The sequence below is a fragment of the Phodopus roborovskii genome, unplaced genomic scaffold, assembly GCF_943737965.1.
Source record: "Phodopus roborovskii unplaced genomic scaffold, PHOROB, whole genome shotgun sequence".
NCBI lineage: Eukaryota > Metazoa > Chordata > Mammalia > Rodentia > Cricetidae > Phodopus > Phodopus roborovskii.
The window spans coordinates 12,892,396-12,910,443 of record NW_026126480.1 but is presented as its reverse complement, the minus strand read 5'-3'; the positions used below and the strand labels follow the sequence as shown (position 1 = coordinate 12,910,443).

Genomic DNA, 18,048 nt, shown 5'->3' with positions numbered 1-18,048 from the left:
TAAAATGTTGCTCATACCCTCAGAAACCCTATCCTAAAGTCAGTTCTACCTTACTTCCACCAAGAGTTTCTTGCCCCAGAAGGGGATACCTAATACCTCTAGAAGCCAGGTTCCCATTCTGTGTTTCTGCAAGAGTCAGGCACTCAACAGATTTTTTTTTTTTTTTTTTTTTTTTTTTTTTGAAGGAATGAATGCAAATGTTACCACTGGCTCAAAGTTAAGCCTCACTAAAAATAATATCATTCAAACAAGTGTTTAATTATACTAGATTGGAGCACTCAGGAAACTGACCCATTATTCATTTCTGCTTCTTTCTCAGTATTGTAATGTTTACTGGTGATTTGTCTGTCACCAGTAAATTCAAACCTGATTTCCTAAGAACTCACAATTTAGCTAGGACATTCTTTGTCACTCCAATCATTTTAAAATCAAGAGTGTGAAAAATATCAGAATAAAAGAGTTTTATAGTGCTAGGAGTATAATTAGTTTCTTTGCATTAGAGAGGTGGCTCAGTAGTTTAGACAATTATTCTGATGGACTGTGGTGGCACATGCCTTTAATCCTAGTACTCGGAGGCAGATGCACATGAATCTCTGTGATTTTGAGCCCACCCTGCTCTACAAAGTGAGTTCCAGGACAGCCAGGGCTATACATGAAAAAACCCTGTTTCAAAAAAAAAAAAAAAAGAAACAAACAAATAAAAAACATTTATTATTGCTCTAGAGGATGGAGTTGGTTCCCAGCACATACATCAGGCACCGCACAACCATATTCAACATTAGCTCCACAAATTACAACATCCTCCTCTAATGCCAGTGAGCACCCCCAAATATATGGCAGATACTCACACAGAGTGAATAAAAATAAAAATAAATCTTGAAAAGTTACTTGGTCCTTTTATTTTTCCCTTTTCAAATATCATTTTGAGGACAGATAGCTCAATAGATAAAAGCAGTAGCCACACAAACCCGATGACCAAAGTTTGATCTAGAACCTACATAAAAAGCCAGGCATAGTGACTTTTTTGTTTTTGCTTTTTGTTTTTTCGAGACAGGGTTTCTCTGTGGCTTTGGAGACTGTCCTGGAACTAGCTCTGTAGACCAGGCTAGTCTGGAACTCACAGAGATCTGCCTGCCTCTGCCTCCTGAGTGCTGGGATCAAAGGCATGCACCACCACATCCTGGCTCAGACATGGTGACTTACATCTGTAATCCTAGCACTCCTATATACAAACAAGGGGCAAACACAAGAGGATTGGCTTGAAGATAAAGGACCTGTTAGCCTGAGCTACATGGCACAGCAGCAAAAACAAGAGACACTCTTCCTCAACAAGGTAGAATTAAGAAGTGCCCACCATAACGACATCTGTTACTCGCCAAGCTTCAGCCAAAGAAGGGGTTTAAGTCATAAGGTGCCCCATACCATGCCTTGTACAAAGCAGATTGCCAGCAAACCTACTGGCTACCAAAAAAAAAAAAAAAAAAAAAAAAACACTCACAGGAATGCCCCCTCTACTGTAGGATTGAAGAAACCTCATCATCACAGGCAAGGTACAGTAGCACTCTCTAAAATCAGATGCTATCAGAAATTCACTGAACTTCTGATTCACAGGCTCTCTTCACAGCATCTGGTATGAGAAATTGCTTAAAACAGACCAGAGTGTAGCTATGTAGATATTAGTGTTTTGTAAGGAGGCAAGTGAGGAATATCTGGTTGGCCTTTTTGAAGATACCAACCTATTATGCCAAAAAAAAAAAAAAAAAAAATCCAGCCATCAGGCTCCATATACACAAAACTTATGTAAGAGTCCCATTATGAGAGGAAACATTCCATTCTCAAAAAAAAAAAAAAAAAAATTCCCCCTCTTCTTTCTGTTTTCAGCAATTCCAAATGTTATTTTTCCCCATGGGATCAAGTACATGACTGTGAGTGGAAAAATGGGGGACTTAATCAGGTATTGGCAGTTTTTCCATTTTCATTTGTGTTTGATTTTCAATATAAATGCAAGACATAAAGCACTAGTACAAGCCAAAATGTTTCCGTGAACATGCTTCAACAGTTCAATTTCATGATGATTATAAACAAACCTGTCAAAATTTTCTGGGGGAAAAAAGTTGCAAGAAATTCAAAAGCATAAAAATTAAAATGAGCATTGAAGACATGATGGCACACACTTGTTTGTCCTAACTGGGAGATTAAGGCAGAAGGACCATGAATTCCAGGTCAGCCTGGGCTACAGAATGAGAGCCTGTACTTAAATTAACTGCTGGGCATAGTGGCACACGCCTTTAATCCCAACACTACAGAGGCAAGTGGATCTCTGTTAGTTCAAGGCCAGCCTGGTTTACAGAAGTGAGTTCCAGGACAACCAGGGTTACACAGAGAAACTCTGTGGGGGGTTAGTGGGGATCTACAGGAGAGTAGGGAAGAAGGAAGGAAAAACAGGCATGCTATCTACAAGAGTTTCAAAACCACAGCTCTAGCCTAAATTCTTCCCTCTTTCCACTGTTTTATGCTGGCCTAACCAATAATCATTAATATAAATAGGAGCTGGAGAGAGGCAGAGGCAGAATAAGCAAATTTTTGTTTTATTTTTTTTAAGACAGAGATTCTCCACGTAGCCCTGGCTGCCCTGGAACTTGCTCGGTAGACCAGACTGGCCTCAAACTCATAGATCCACCAGCCTATGCCTTCCAAGTACTAGGATTAAAGATGTGTGCCACCACCTCCCAGCTAAGCAATTGTTTTTACTCACTCCATTAAAAGATATGCTACAGAATAGCCATGGAAAGATGAATGTCTAGAAAATCTATGTACCCAGAAAGACCAAATTTACTCAAATCTACAATTTCTTCTAACATGGCTTTACATCTTTAAAAATTAAACTATATAAAAATAACTATAAGACAAATATTAGCCTATTCATTCCAATTGCATTTCTAATCTTTTTGTGAGCCAAAGAAAATAAGATAATACAATAAAGTTATTTTTAAAAGCACTGATATAAATATTATAGTAACCCCTTCAATTTTGTTCTGACAAGCTTTCTTAGTAGTTACGTTATCTCCCTATTTACTGGATAAGCACAGAAGAAAAAAAAGCTTTTAAGTATATAGTACATGTGTTTTTCTAATAACACAGAAAACCGAACTGCATGAAGCTGAATTAGCTACATTTTTAGCCTCTACACAGATGAAACTCACCAAAGAGAATTCCTATCTCATATATGCATTTTCAGTTACTATGCTCAACTGTTTGTAAATTTCTTAAAAGAACAAAGATAGCAAAGTTTTAGGTGTCACAGGGCGAGATTACAGGGTAATTGCCAGCATGAGTATGTTTATTCTGTGTTTGTCCTTCAGTAAGGAGTCGCCCTTAAAAGTCCACAATCTTTTCCTGTTCTTTCTTTCCAACCACAGTAACCTTTTGTATCCTTCCTTCACTAGCAACATTCTGCCAAAAACTACAGGAAGTACATTAATACACAGAACTTGCCTGCAGCAATTTCAGTTTGAGTACTGCAAATGAATATACAAACACTTTAGTGGCTAGCTATCTTCATGCCAGACTTGATTTTACCCTAAGATTTAGTGCTATTTGATGATCTTTTGGGGCTACTCTATTTTCAGAGATCCATTTGTTATGTTTGTATAAACAGACATTTGAGTCATCTGTGATTTCTAGAGAATTACAAAGTGAACCTCATAAACCATACTTAAAAAGTAAAACATTAATAATCCTGTAGGAAATTGAAACTGCCACACAAAGGGTTCGCCACTCAAATTCCATCAAATGTAATGGAGAATCACCAACATTTCTTTTTTCTCCTAACATTTCCCTAAAGATGCATTACAAGTATTGGATGTGCTTGAAGGAACATTTTTCAAATTACTGTCAAATGATTTGTCTCAAGTTCAAATGACCACACACACACACACACACACACACAGTGTAGCACAGCTCTCCTGAAACTTATCAAAAGCCTCCAAAGTGCTAAAATTAGAAGCATGAGCCATATTTGGCTGCTGCTGCTGTTTCTTAATAGACTGACGCTTAATCACATTTCACTTGAAAACTTAAGGCAAAAATAAAGTTTCACAAAAGGTTGGTCAAGCAGCAATGAAGCCCAAAAAACTCTGCCTCTTCTCCCCATAGGACAGATGTGGCATTTAAAATATCTTTTCATTAGAATGATTCTTCTATATGTTCTCTGAATCTTATAAATGCTCAAATCTTTTTGGCTATTCAATCTTTTGTATAGAGAATGCCAGTATTACTAGTAATAATTCCCTAAGAGTCGTGTAAGAATGACCATTCAACCATAATGCCACATCAGTGGCTTTGAATAGTAAAAATTTAGTATAGTTGAATGGAAGACTATATACATCCATAGAAGAAATGTAAGTGTAAGGACTGTGCCCACCCCACTCCTTTTGTGAGCAGTGCTACAATCACAGTATCTAGAAGAGTATTTGGTAAATGTTACAGAATAATACCAAAAACAATGAAATGGGACAGGTATGGTGACACTTGTCTTTAATCCCAGCACTTGGGAGGCAGAGGCAGGAGGATCTCTAAATTAAGAAGCTAGACTACTCTACATGTCAAAGTCCAAGTCAGCCAAAATAAACAAGACTCGTGTGTGTGTGTGTGTGTGTGTGTGTGTGTGTGTGTGTGTGTGTGTGTTAAATTGTATAAAGAAGAACCCTTTACTTTCCACGCTAAACAAAAATTTCAAATATTTTTTTTAAAACCAGGTAAAGAAATAAAACAGAATGTTCAAGCACTTAAATTAAAATTCTTCTCCCCCCCCCTTCTCTTTCGTTCTTTTCTCAAAGCCTTGTACATGATGGGCAAGTAAGTACTCTTGAGCTCCATCACAAGCCTCCATTTCTTTTGGTGATCTTGCTTACTTATTTATTTCCTTACTTATCTTTTCTGTGTAAGGAGTAGGTATGTATAAGTCTGAGTGCCTATGGAGGTCAGAGGACAGTCTTCACTGTCAGTCCTCAAATTCCACATTGTTTGAGACATGGCTTCTTCTTATTTGTGGCCATGTATGTCAGTATGCTTCTGGGAATTCTCTTCTCCACTTCCTGTCCCACTGTAGGAGCACTGGGGAGTATAGATGCATGCTACCTCATCTAGCTTATTTGTAGGTTCTGAGGATCAATTCAGGTCATCACAATTATACAACAAGAAATTTACTTCCTGCACTATCTTCTCAACCCAGTCTTCCTATTTAGATGATACACTGTGGGGATATATTGTTTATTATCTAATAAAGTCACTAAAGATCAGAATGCAAAGCTAGCCACAGCCATAGAGGCTGGGCAGTGGTGGCACACACCTTTAATCCCAGGACTCAGGAGACAGAGACAAGTAGATGAATCTATGTGAATTTAAAGCCATCCAGAGCTACATAAGAGTGAATCAGTCTAAAAGAGAAACAGAGCTCATACCTTTAATCCCACCACTAGAAAGATATGGTAAAATAGAAGCAGGGCATCAGTATTCAGTCTTGGGTAATTAGTCACATTGAGGACAGGATCCCCCTTCCAGCCCTGGTAGAGGTTAAGAGCTCTCTGGTGGCCTGGCCACTATGCTATTATGAGCTTCCTTTACCCAATATCTGTCTTTGGGTTTTTATTATTCATGCTACAATACACCAACAATAAATAACAGCTCAAATTGTAAATCTCCCAAAAAGGACCAATGACAGAGATAAATACTACAGGAAAGCCCCACAATAAAGGCAAATGCTGAAATTTTCAACTATTTATATATAGGAATTGGAGAGATGGCTCAGTGGTTAAGAGCTCTGGAAGGTCTTACAGAGAATCTAGGCTTGATTCCCATCACCCACATGGAGGTTTGAAACTGTAACTCTATTCCAGGGGATCTGATGCTCTCTCTAGTCTCCATGGACACCAGGCACACATAGTACATAGACACACAAAAAAGCAAAACACTGGTATACCCAAAATAAAATAAATTTATTTTTACATGCTTATATATGTAATAGCTAAACAATTATACCTTTTAAAAATATTTAGCTTAAAAATATGTAACTTAAACCAAAAAAATACTAAAGTTAAGAGAAATTTCTATCTTATTTTTCTCTAAGCTTTGCCAAGTGTTTCAGTGTAACAAACTTTCCTATTTTCAGAAGAGTAACAAAATATGGCATAGAAAAAAAAACATAGAGGAAATAATTTTGGAAATTGTAAGAATCTATTACCATTACTGGAGATTCAACCATGAAAAATGACCCATATCTGTGACATTTTCTAACCTACCACAGATACCAAAACAAATCATAAACTCTTATTAGGCTCAATATCACCTATGTAGCATTAGTACTACATAATCCTAAGTACTAGAGTTCAGATCCCTGGCACCCATGTAAATATGGGGCCAGTATGTTGCCCACCTGTAATCCTAGCACTCTGAGGTAAAGACAGGGGAATCCCTAGAGCAGGCTGCCTAGCTAGACTAGCTCTGCCAGCTGTAGGTTCAAGTGAGAAACCTTACCTATGATCTTCATTGTTATAAGGAACAATGAAGCCTTACTTTAAGATGTAAATGGATCAAAAGCTGGGGGGCGGGGGGATTAGCCAGAACTACACAATGAGACCTTGTCTCAAAAACAAAAGAAAATAAATATTGACAGAGTCTTGTGGCACATGGCTTTAACCTCAGCACACAAGAGGCAGAGGCAGGCAGATTTCTGTGGATTTGAAGCCAGCCTGTTCTACAGAGACAGTGTAGGGCCAGACAGAATGACATGGTCAGAGCTAGTCTTTTTAAAACAGGAATAGTTAGTTGGGTGGTGGTGGTGCTAGCCTTAATTCCAGCACTGGGGGGAGGCAGAGACAGGTGGATCTCTGAGTTCAAGGCCAGCCTGGTCTAGAGAGTTCCAGGACAATACAAAACACACAAACACACACACACACACACACACACACACACACACACACACACACACACACCAAAAAAAAAAAAAAAAAAAAAAAAAAAAAATAAGGGAACCAAAGGAAGATATCACAAGTGGGCAAACAGCAGAAGAGAATCCCAAGGTTCTCCTTGACAGGAGATCTGATCTTAAGCCAAGAAGAAGTATACCTAGGACAGGGACTGCAGCCCCACACTCACCTGTGCATACTCTCTTTCAATAGCAGCCTTCTTCTGACTGAAAGTCCTAGAAATACAAACAAAAATTAATCACCAAAAGCAGAACTTTAAAACCCCCTGTAAATTTATTAACACAGCTTTAAATACTGCCCTGTAGGATATGTGAAAGATGGGAAATGATTGCTCTCTATGAGCTCATGAAGAGAGGAAATCACAACAGCACAGTCTCTGCAGTTTTCACAGGAGTTATAGTAACAAGTACAAGGCCTCTAGAAGCTATGACTTAAGATACTTTCTATACATGCATTATTTCAGATTCTATGGCTCATATGCTCACATTTTAATACTTACAGCTGGACACAATGGTATTTGCCTATAGTCCCAACTACTCCTGTCTCTACTTCCCAATTGTTGGAATTCCATGCATCACTACACCCGGCATTTTTACATATGTTCTGAAGACTCCATGCTTATGAGTGTGCTACTGAGCCATCCTCCCAACCCCATTTAGCTTTCATTTAAAGTTCATCCAAGTAACAAGTATCAATTCTTCATTTCTCTTTACTGCTGAATAATATCCCACTATATGAGTACACATTTTGTTTATCCCTTGATCTAGTGATAAACATGAGTCATTTTCAAATCTTAGCTATTAAAAATGATGCTGCCATAAGCACCCAAGTTTCTATCTGCACACAAACACATTACACATACATCCAATAGTGCACGCTATAGCAGGGGGGTCAGAATACAACTTTGTTGCACTGGTTCCCCCCTTCCACCTTTATATAGAGTCTGATGATTGTACTCAGATCATCAGGATTTACCCACTGAGTCATCTTGTTGGCCTGAGATATTTATTTTAAATTATCTTGTGTTTGTATAAGTAGAACAGCTAAATCATATGATAATTCACTTTAACTTTTGAGGAACTGTCAGAATAACAAGTATAATATTTTATATTCACAGTGTATTTTTAATTTAATATTTAAATACAAGAAACTAACCCTTCAAAAATAAGCCAGGTATGGTAGTACATACTTATAATCCCAGTATCCTGGGAGGGTGAAGAAGGAAGATCACAAGTTTGAGGCCAGCCTGACCAGTTTGGCAAGACCTTGTCTCAAAACAAAATGAAAAGGATGTAATACAGTAGTAGAGTATTTGCCTTGAATGTTTAAGGCCCATAAAGCTGATCTCCCCCAAATTCATGAATTCTCTTTGAGTTTGTTCTGAATGGAAGCACTCTAGGTAGCCCATGCTTGGCCTCCAACTCCCCATCTCCTTACCTCAACTTCCTGAGTGCTGGGATTACAACTATGTGCCACCACACCCAACTACAAATGTTTTTATTTATTTTTTAATGTGTGTATATATGAATGCATGCTGTGCATGTGTATGTATATGTGAGCACCTAGAGACAAGAGGCATTGACTATGAAGCTGAAGTTACAGGAGGCTGTGAGCCACCTATTATGGGTGCTGGAAACTGAACTGGGATCCTCTAAAACAGTGGTTGAGAAACCTTCTTAATGCTGCAACCCTTTAATACAGTTCCTCATATTGTGATGACCCCCCCCAGCCATAAAATTATTTTTGTTGCTACTTTGTAATTCTACTGTTACATAATTTTGCTACTGTAATGAATGATAATGTAAATATCTGTGTTTTCTAATGGTCTTAGGTGACACCTGTAACCCCAAAGGAGTCACGACCAAGAATAATACACATTCTTAACCTCTGGACCTCCATATAAATGTTCTCAATGGTATTGAGAATAGAGGTTCTTCTAGGCTATTCATGCAGCTCAAAGATAGAAACTTTTCTTAGCACTTGAAAAAATATAATCAGAGTAAAGGTTGATGACTGGAAATTTCTTAAAAACAAAAAAATTAGCCAGGCAAGGTGGCACACACATTTACTCACAGCACTCGGAAGGCAGAGGCAGGTGGATCTCTATGAGTTCAAGGCCAGCCTGGTCTACAGAGGGAGTTTTAGGACAGTCAGGGCCAATACACAGAGAAACTCTGTCTCAAAAAAACAAAAACCAAAACCAAAAGTAATTTATTACATCAATGCTATCTCTAGTCATTAGAAAAAAATATTAAGGCCTAGAATAATGAATCCTTCACAGAAGGTATCCATTTTATTTTGTTCAAATTCATCAGATGAATAACTATAGCAGATATGACCTTACAAAATGAATTTCTTAAATCAAAAATCCAGAAAATAAAAATTACTCCCTAGTGCATAAGTTGCAAAGTGAATACTATATTTTCATTATGAAAAAAAAAAATCTTGTTTATAACCCTCAAAGCTCTTGAATGACCAGGAACACTGTTAACAGAGCAATCCTACTTACTTCCTTATGCATCCATCCATATGCATGTGCATTTGGATAGAAATACAGGATTTTTTAGTTTTTTGTTTGTTTTTTAGACAAGATCTTGTCAAATAGCCCAGACTGGCTTCAAACTCTCCCTCCTCCTACCTCTAACTGCCTAGTGCTATAAATACAGTTATCCACCAGAATACCTAGGTCTAATCAGTAACACTGTCAAAGAAATCCTTTTTTCTGAACAATAACTCTCAATAGTAAATTTGAAATGCTCAAATGCTTTTTGTTGTTTCACTTAGAGCTCTCCACAAAAAGCAGAACTGATATAATTCTTAAAAGCCCCCAGGACTTTTAGAATGCTAAGTGATTACCCCAACTTAAGGTCACCATCTACAATGGCCCCCAAAGAAGTCAGCCTGACCTCTCTAGTTATGGAAGAACTAGATTTAGGCTTCTTCCAATATAAAGCTTTTTGTTTGCCTCAAAAAATCTGTCATTCATTGTGGCTACCTTCTTCAGTGGTCTTAGCTCTACCTTCTGAATAACACATTGTAGCTTCTCCATGAGGATTTGGTCTTCCTCAGATGCTCTTTCTTTTACTAGCATAAAGATGGCTATTTTCCTTAATCTTCTGAGCTAACTAGGTGACTTCAAATTTTCCTTCTGTAGCTTTTCACCTCTCCCAGTCAGTGTTCATAGACTTGAAGGCTGTGTTCTAGATAAGGCTTTGGATAAAGGCAATTCAGAGGCTGATTTGATCTAAGCAAACAACGAAAACTTTCTCCACAGTAGCAAAAAAGGCTTGTGTGCCTTCCCTTCCTCCTGTCATTTGTATTCCCTGGAGTAGCAATTTTAAATTTCCTTTACCTACTTTTCCTATGTAGTCACAACTTGGCTAACTGTTAGCACAAAGACCTATCTTTCAAGATGCCTTCCCTACTAACCTTAATCATTTCTAGTGTTTGCCCTCAAATGAAATACATGCAAACATCCCTTTCAACTCGCTGACTTCAATACAGCTGAGGACCAGGGTGGTGAAGAATGAAAAAGTCTGCATCACCTGATCAGTAGAGCAGCTGAATAGTCCACACACATACAAGTTATTAAATTCTCCATCTTTAATCCCACCACTTGGGAGGCAGAGGCAGGTGATCTCTGTGAGTTTGTGGCCAGCCTGGTCTACAGAGTGAGTTTCAAGACAGCCAGGGCTACACTGAAAAATCCTGTCTCAAAAAACAAAACCAAACAAATTTCTCCATCTGATGTGGGTACAGTTTATGGTACCTCAAAACAAATATAATAACATGAAGGATCAATGACTACAGAGCAATATATAAATAATCATGGAAAAGCTGTCAATATTTCAAGAATTATCAAAATGTGACTTTGAGCCAGGAAGTGTTGGTGCGTGCCTTTAGTCTCAGCACTCAGGAGGAATAGACAGGCGGATCTCTATGAGTTCCAGGACAGCCAGAGATGTTAAACAGGGAAACCCTGCCTCAAAAAAACAAAACAAAAGAAACCAAGAAAGTGAAACACAAAGTAACAAGCCTGAGGGGGGGGAGGGACGCTTCCAAGTAATTTATTTAAGACAGTTTATCACGAACCTTTCATTAAATTTAATTTACTATTTTTTTTACTTTAGTGTAGTATCACATTTTATTTTGTGGGATGGATTCTCACTACATTGCCAAGGTTGGTCTTAAACTCATAGGCTCAGATTTTCCCAAAGTAGATGGGATATAGGCATGCACTACCGCATCCAAACTCATAATTTCAGTTTTTAGAAAACACAACAAAAAATTAGCCACGGTACTCTGAAGCACAATAAAATAAGGTATGGCAGCAAAAGACTGAGACATGAACCCTGTTTTGAAGGGATTCACTAACAGAAGCCCCACAAATGACAGGAGGAACTCCTTTTCTTTCTTAAGCACTAGATCCCCTTAATTTTACTGACTATACTCCAGTTCCTTATCAATAAAATGAGAAGACAATAAAGCCAGAGTCTTTATGTCTACAGTTGTGTTCACAATCCTGTTATTGAGGAAGCTACAAAAGTATCAAGAGTTTAACACTAACCTGAGCTACAAAGTGATTTCCAGGTCGGTCTAGGTTATATAGAGACTCCTTGGTGTGGAAGGAGAGCACAAATGTGTACCAGTGTGAAAGAAGAGAGCTTACCTCATTAGTACATGTTTTTAAAATACTTGGAAGAAACAACACATGGTAAATACTATAAATTTATTAAATAAGTAAAAATATCCTACATTTACATTATGAATTTTAATCTAGTTTCAACATTTTGACTAGTTGAATATAGAAAATGCTAACAAAAATGTGCATATTAAAGTACTATAGTCTTAAATGACAGAAAAAAAAGCCCGAATCATCCCCTTCTCAGAAACCATCCAAAAGCAACAGCAAATTTAAAAAAAAAAAAAAAGCCAGACATGTGATTTAATAATACCTATCATCCCAGCTCTCAGGAGGCTGAGGCAGAAGAAGCACTTTGACAAGTTTAAGGCCAACCTGGTAAGATTCTGTCTTTAAAAAGAAAAAATGTTATTATGATATACATCAAAACTATAAAGACTACAACATGTAAGCAGAAACTGTGTCAGCAGGAAAGACATCTGGATAACAAAGGAAAAGGGAAGACAAGGTTTCAAGTCTCAAACAGAGGAGGGAGCTACACCGCTTCACAGCAATTCTTGAATCATAAAACTTAAAACTAGCATTTGCAACAAGAAAACCTGGGACTATGGGGCTGGTGTTTCCTTTGTATTTTCAAGAAGTAGAGACAAAACTGAATTAGTAATTACACAAACAAGCCATGCTAGCAACAAGTGGACTTGCCTCAGATTGGCTGAGTTGAAAGCTGTGCAAATGCCCATGCGTGCCTTCATGTGTGTCTGTTTGCCTATCTCCAACTCAGCCTCCCAAGAGCTAAGATTACAGATATCCATTCATGCCCACCGAAATATTTTTTTTCCAATTCATACCCTGCTCATAAGGGAAATTATTATAAAATTAGACAACAGCCACTGTGGGCTACCAATATCTGATATCCCAAGAAATGCTATGGGAGAAAAACCACCATATTCAAGAAACAACAAAAACAGGAGGAACATAAATAGAACATTTTAAATAAAAAGGGAGCAGGAGGAGCAGAAGAAAAACATGCTCACTGCCTTAGTATGGTGGTGCACACCTGTAATCCCAATACTGATTACTAATTTGCTCCTTCCAATCTGCTGAGCCTGTTTTCTTATATAACCTAGGACCACCCACTTAGAAGTAACACTGCCTACAGTGACCCCAGTCCTCCCACATCAATCACTAATTAAGAAAATGCCCCAGAGATTTTCCCACAGGCAATCTGATAGAGATATTTTCTCAGCTAAGAAACCAAGTTGTACAAACGAACTGTGTATAAAGCCCAGTGGTAGGGTAGTTGCCTAGAAATCCAAGCCCCTGGTCCAACTCCCAGTACCAGAAAATCCATCAATTAATTAATTAGTTCATTAAAACACATACTTTTATTCCCAGCACTTAGTTTTGTCTTTTGATTTCCCCCCCCCCCCCCAGGAGATACAGTTTCTCTGTGTAGCCTTGAAGTCTGTCCTGGAACTCACTTTATAGATCAGTCTGGCCTCCAACTCTGCCTCCTGAGTACTAGGATTAAAGGCAAGCACCACCACCACCTGCATTCCCAGCACTTAGGAGGCTGAGACACTCTATGAGTGCAAGACCAACATGGTCTACATATCAAGTTCAAGGCTAGCCAGGCCTACAAAAGGGTGAGGAGATGAATTTTACTATATGTAAAAAAAAAAAAAAAAAAAAATTCTCAATAATTTTTTTTTTGTTTTTTGAGTCAGGGTTTCTCTGTAGCTTTCAGAGGCTGTTCTAACACTTGCCCTGTAGACTAGGCTGGTCTTGAACTCAAAGAGATCTGTTTGCCTCTGCTTTCTGTATGCTGGTATTAAGTTTTATGCTAACCCAGAAATTTTCAACTAAATTGAAGTTAATATGTATGTATAACTTATACTGTTCCTGCCAAGTGGAGAAAAATGTACTTCATTTTTTCAAAAGTGTCATAAAATTATAAAGAAAAAAAAGGGGAGGGGGATTACCAGCATCCTTCATACTGTTTTTTGTGTGGTTGGTTTGGTTTGTTTTTTTAAGACAGGGTTTCTCTCTTTAGTTTTGGAGCCTGTCCTGGAACTTACTCTATAGACCAGGCCGGCCTAGAACTCACAGATATCCACCTGCCTCTGCCTCCCGAGTGTTGGGATTAAAGGCATGCACCACCACCCGGCCTTCATACTGTTTTTTAAGACTCATTTTTATTGATGTTTATGTTTCTCTGTGTGTGACATGTAAGTACAGGCACCCAAAGGCCAGAGAAGGACATTACAACCCCTGCATCTGTAGTAAACTGCCCAACATGGATACTAGGAATGTAATTCAGGTCCTCTGGAAAAGCAGGACTTTTCTTTTTAACTTTTAATTTATTCTTTGTGGCTTTCACATCATCCCATTCATCTCTCAGTCCCTTTTTATATGCCCTCTGTCCCTGCAACCTCCCCTGCCCCCCCCAAAAGAAAAAAGAAAGAAAAATCTCATCATGGAAGATGTAGTATAACACAGTGAGTCACACAGTATACCCTTTAGTCCATATATCTTTGCTGCAGCAAGCACTCTTAACCACTGAGACATCATTCAAGCCCTTTACATTTATATCTGTACAAATTTATTTTGGATATTCATTAAATATAAATCTAATTGTAAAAAGCCACATTAATTGGACATGCTAGTCTTCTAGCTGTCCTCAAAACTAAGCATATACTTAGCTTGGGGGACAGTTAGACTCTGGTAAAAAAAAAGTTTGTCACTTGCTTTAGTTTTGTTGTGTGTGTGTGTGTGTGTGTGTGTGTGTGTGGTTTTTTTTTTTTTTTTTTTTTTTTGAGATAGGGTCTTATGACCTCCTGGCTATCCTAGACTATGTAGTCCAGGGTGGTCTTGAACTGGCAAAGCTCCCCATGCCTCTGTGTCCTGTAGGATCAAAGACATGGATCACTACAACTGACTAGTCTTTTAATTTTTTAAAAGCACCCATACATGTAACTTTCCTTTTTACAATATCTTAAAACAAAATACCTGAAGTACTAGTAAATACTACTACAGTAAATTATAAGTGAAAAATACAAAACCTTTCAGCAGCTGCCAAGGACATAACAGTCATTCTTTCCAACCATGAACAGAGCTCATCTTAAATGCAGGCTGAAATATAGAAGCTAGTGGCTATCTGTGTAATTCCAGCCCAGCTCACTTGGCCCAATGCTTGGCATTAGTGAGAAATACCATGTACACTTTACACCTGGTGCAATTAAATAACACACAAGGTACTATCACTTTACTCTGCTTCTACCAAACAGAAGAAAAAGATGGAGGAGCAAAAACTGTATAGTCAGGCACAGTGGCACTTGCCTATAATCCTAGCACTACAGAGGTAGAGGCACGAGGAACAGGAGTATAAAGCCAATCTTGGATTCAAAGTAAGTTCAAGGCCAGCCTCAACCCTGTCTCAAATCCTGAATCATTAATTTAAAACATGAGAACAGGAGTATTCAGTAGTGAAATTTGAAATAGAAAAATATTATAGTTTCAAATATTAAACAGAATAAAGCAAGACAGGGTGTATGCCTGTACTCCCAGTACTTGGAAGGCTGAGGCAGGAAGACTGCTGCAAACTCAAGGTCAGCCTGATGTTTATAGAAAGTACCAGGTTAGCCAGGGATACATAGCAAAGCCATGTCTAAACAAAATAAATAAATAAATAAATAAATAAGCAAGCAAACAGAATACATTTATTTGAAACAGTCTAGCAAGAGACTGAGCCACACACAGAATCTATCTTGTGAAAACAGTAATACTCTCCTGTCAGAAAAGCTCATCAGGTTTTAATTTGATAAGGTAATTCTCCCTCCCACATACCACCTGATAGTTCAGAATTGTCCTGACAGTTCGCAGATTTCACTCTTTTAAGATGAGAATCTGTTTTACAAATTTGATGAGAGGAAAAGGTCTTTTTGAGATCTATATTAGAATTTCGCTAGAGAATTGATGCTTAAATGAATTTTTAGCTACAGATTAAAATATATTTCTACATTAGTTCAAGTCTTCTTTTAACAGCTTAAGAAAGTAATTTTTTAAAATTATTTCCATAAAGTTTTGGCACAGCATTCAAGATTTAATCTTGAGTGTCCTTATGAGTCAGCGTGTTTACTACTGCTCTTGTAAGTGGAATCATTTTCTTTCTTTTATAAATGGTGGTTTCTAGTGTGTATAAGCAATGTTCATTTTATTACAATTAGCAGCCTTGCCCAACTCTTAATAGTTCTCACATTTTTTAATTAGGTGAATCTACCTAGATAGTTCTCACTGGTGTGTTGTACCACAAATAATAAAAACCCAGAAACAGATATTAGAGTTAAAACTGAAGATCAGAAAAGCAAAGCAGCCAGCCATTAGAAAGTTCTCACCTCTACTAATGCTCAGATTGAAGGGACAATCCTGTCTACCGAACTCTGAACGTTTTACTCTCCACCAAACCTCAGAGTCCCTCAGCTCCTGTCAGGTGTGGGATCTCAAGTGCTGAGATCACCTTTATGTGAGAGCTCTGTTTCTCTTTTAGACTGGATTAATTTCGTGTAGCCTTGAACTAACAGAGATCCGTCTGTCTCTGTCTCCCAAGTGCTGGGATTAAAGGTGTGTGTGCCACCAATGCCTGACCTCTAAGGCTGTGGCTAGCTTTGCACTTTGAACTTCAGGCAAGCATTATTTGTTAGATCATAAATAAAATATCACCAGACTCTGTGCTTATTTGTTTGCTTTGAAACAGGGCCTGATTGTGTAGCTGGCTTGGAACACTAGGATTACAGTTATTTGCCTCCATGCTTAAGATCCTTTCTGCTTTTGTGTTTTGTTTTTCTTTTTTTATTATTATATTTAAATTAGATATAATCTTATTTTACATATCAATCCCAGTTCCCTCTTCCTCCCATCCCTCCCACTGGCCCCCCCAATTCCATCCCCCATCCACTCCCCAGGAAGGGTAAGGCCTTCCAAGAGAAATCATCAAAATCTGTCAAGTCATTTGGGGTAGGGCCCAGACCCTCCTCTGTGTCTCTAAGCTAAGGGAGTATCCCTCCATGGGGAATGGGCTCCTAAAGTCTGTTCATGCACTAGGGATACATCCTGTTTCCACTATCAGAGGCCCCATAGACAGACAGCTCATTCCTCCTAGCTGACACCCATTTTCAGGGGGCCTGGTTTGGTCCATGAGTTCCCACTTGCTCAGGTCAGCTGTTTCTGTGGGTTTTCCCAGTGTGGTCTTGACCCTTTGTTCATCACTTCTCCCTCTCTGAAACTGGATTCCAAGAGTTTGGCTCAGTGCTTGTGTCTGCTTCTGCTTCTATCAGCTACTGGCTCTAGGATGGCATTTAATATAGTACTCATTCTCATTATAAGGGAAGGGTATTTAAGGTGTTTTGTTATGTTTTTTGAGACAGGGTTTCCCAGTGTAGCTTTGGAGCCTGTCCTGAACTTGTTATATAGACCAGGCTGGCCTCAAACTCACAGAGATCCACCTGCCTCTGCCTCCTGAGTGCTAAGATTAAAGGTATGTGCCAGCACCACACAGCCCTTACTGTTCTTAAATGATGGGAAATTTGATACCTTCTTTCCTAATTCTGTACTCCTAGTCCTTTTTTCCTGTCTTCTGATATTGAGGAGTGAATCAGTCAGCATTCTTCAGGAGAAATAAAATGAATGAACAGGAGAAAAAGATCCATAGGTAGGTGGCAGACAGAGAAAAGTTATTTGAGAATATGATCCATATTAACTGGAAGGGGGGGGAGTGCTAACAAGTCTGAAATTTGCAGAGCAGGCTGGCAGACTAGAAAATCAGCTGACAATGCTGTAGCCTTGAAGGAGAATTCCTTGTAGAAGCTTTCAGTTTTGCTCTAAGGCCTTTTAAATGACTGAATAAGGCATACTAACTTCATTGAGGGTAATCTCTTTACCCTAAGTAAACCATATCCACAAAATTCCTTCATAGCAATACAGATATTAATATTTGATTAAATGACCAAGTACCTTGCCAAGTCATAACATAAATCTAACTACAACATGGGGTTACAGGTGTCTTGTCATGGCTTTAATGAGAGATCTTCTAAAACATCATCAATACATAAACATGTGTCAACAGACTTTTGATGTTCTTCAACACTATATAATACCCCCTGACTTATGACAATTATTCCTTTCCCATTACTTTGGTTAAGCTGTTTTTGATTTTTTTTTCTTATTTTGAAATACAATCTTCCTACATATCACAGTTGCAACCTTCCTGCCTTAGCTTCCTACATACTGAAACTGAACACATGTTCTACCACATCACCTCTCATAATTTTTTAAGACACATATTCTGTTACGGGATTTTTTTTCTAATTTGCTTGAGATGAACATTAGAGCCCACAAATTTTTAATGTTTTCTCTTTTCTGAGA

General features: G+C 38.2%; 1 protein-coding gene across 2 annotated transcripts in view; it reads right to left on the bottom strand.

Annotated features, from left to right (window-relative positions):
• The window catches only part of Fchsd2 (FCH and double SH3 domains 2), a 182,029-nt gene that overhangs the window by 145,439 nt on the left and 18,542 nt on the right, over nt 1–18,048 (bottom strand). For both annotated transcript variants that reach the window (XM_051192377.1, XM_051192378.1), the window contains exon 3: nt 7,156–7,201. In XM_051192377.1, the coding sequence (XP_051048334.1) occupies nt 7,156–7,201 (46 nt within the window). The remainder of the gene's footprint in view (nt 1–7,155; nt 7,202–18,048) is intronic.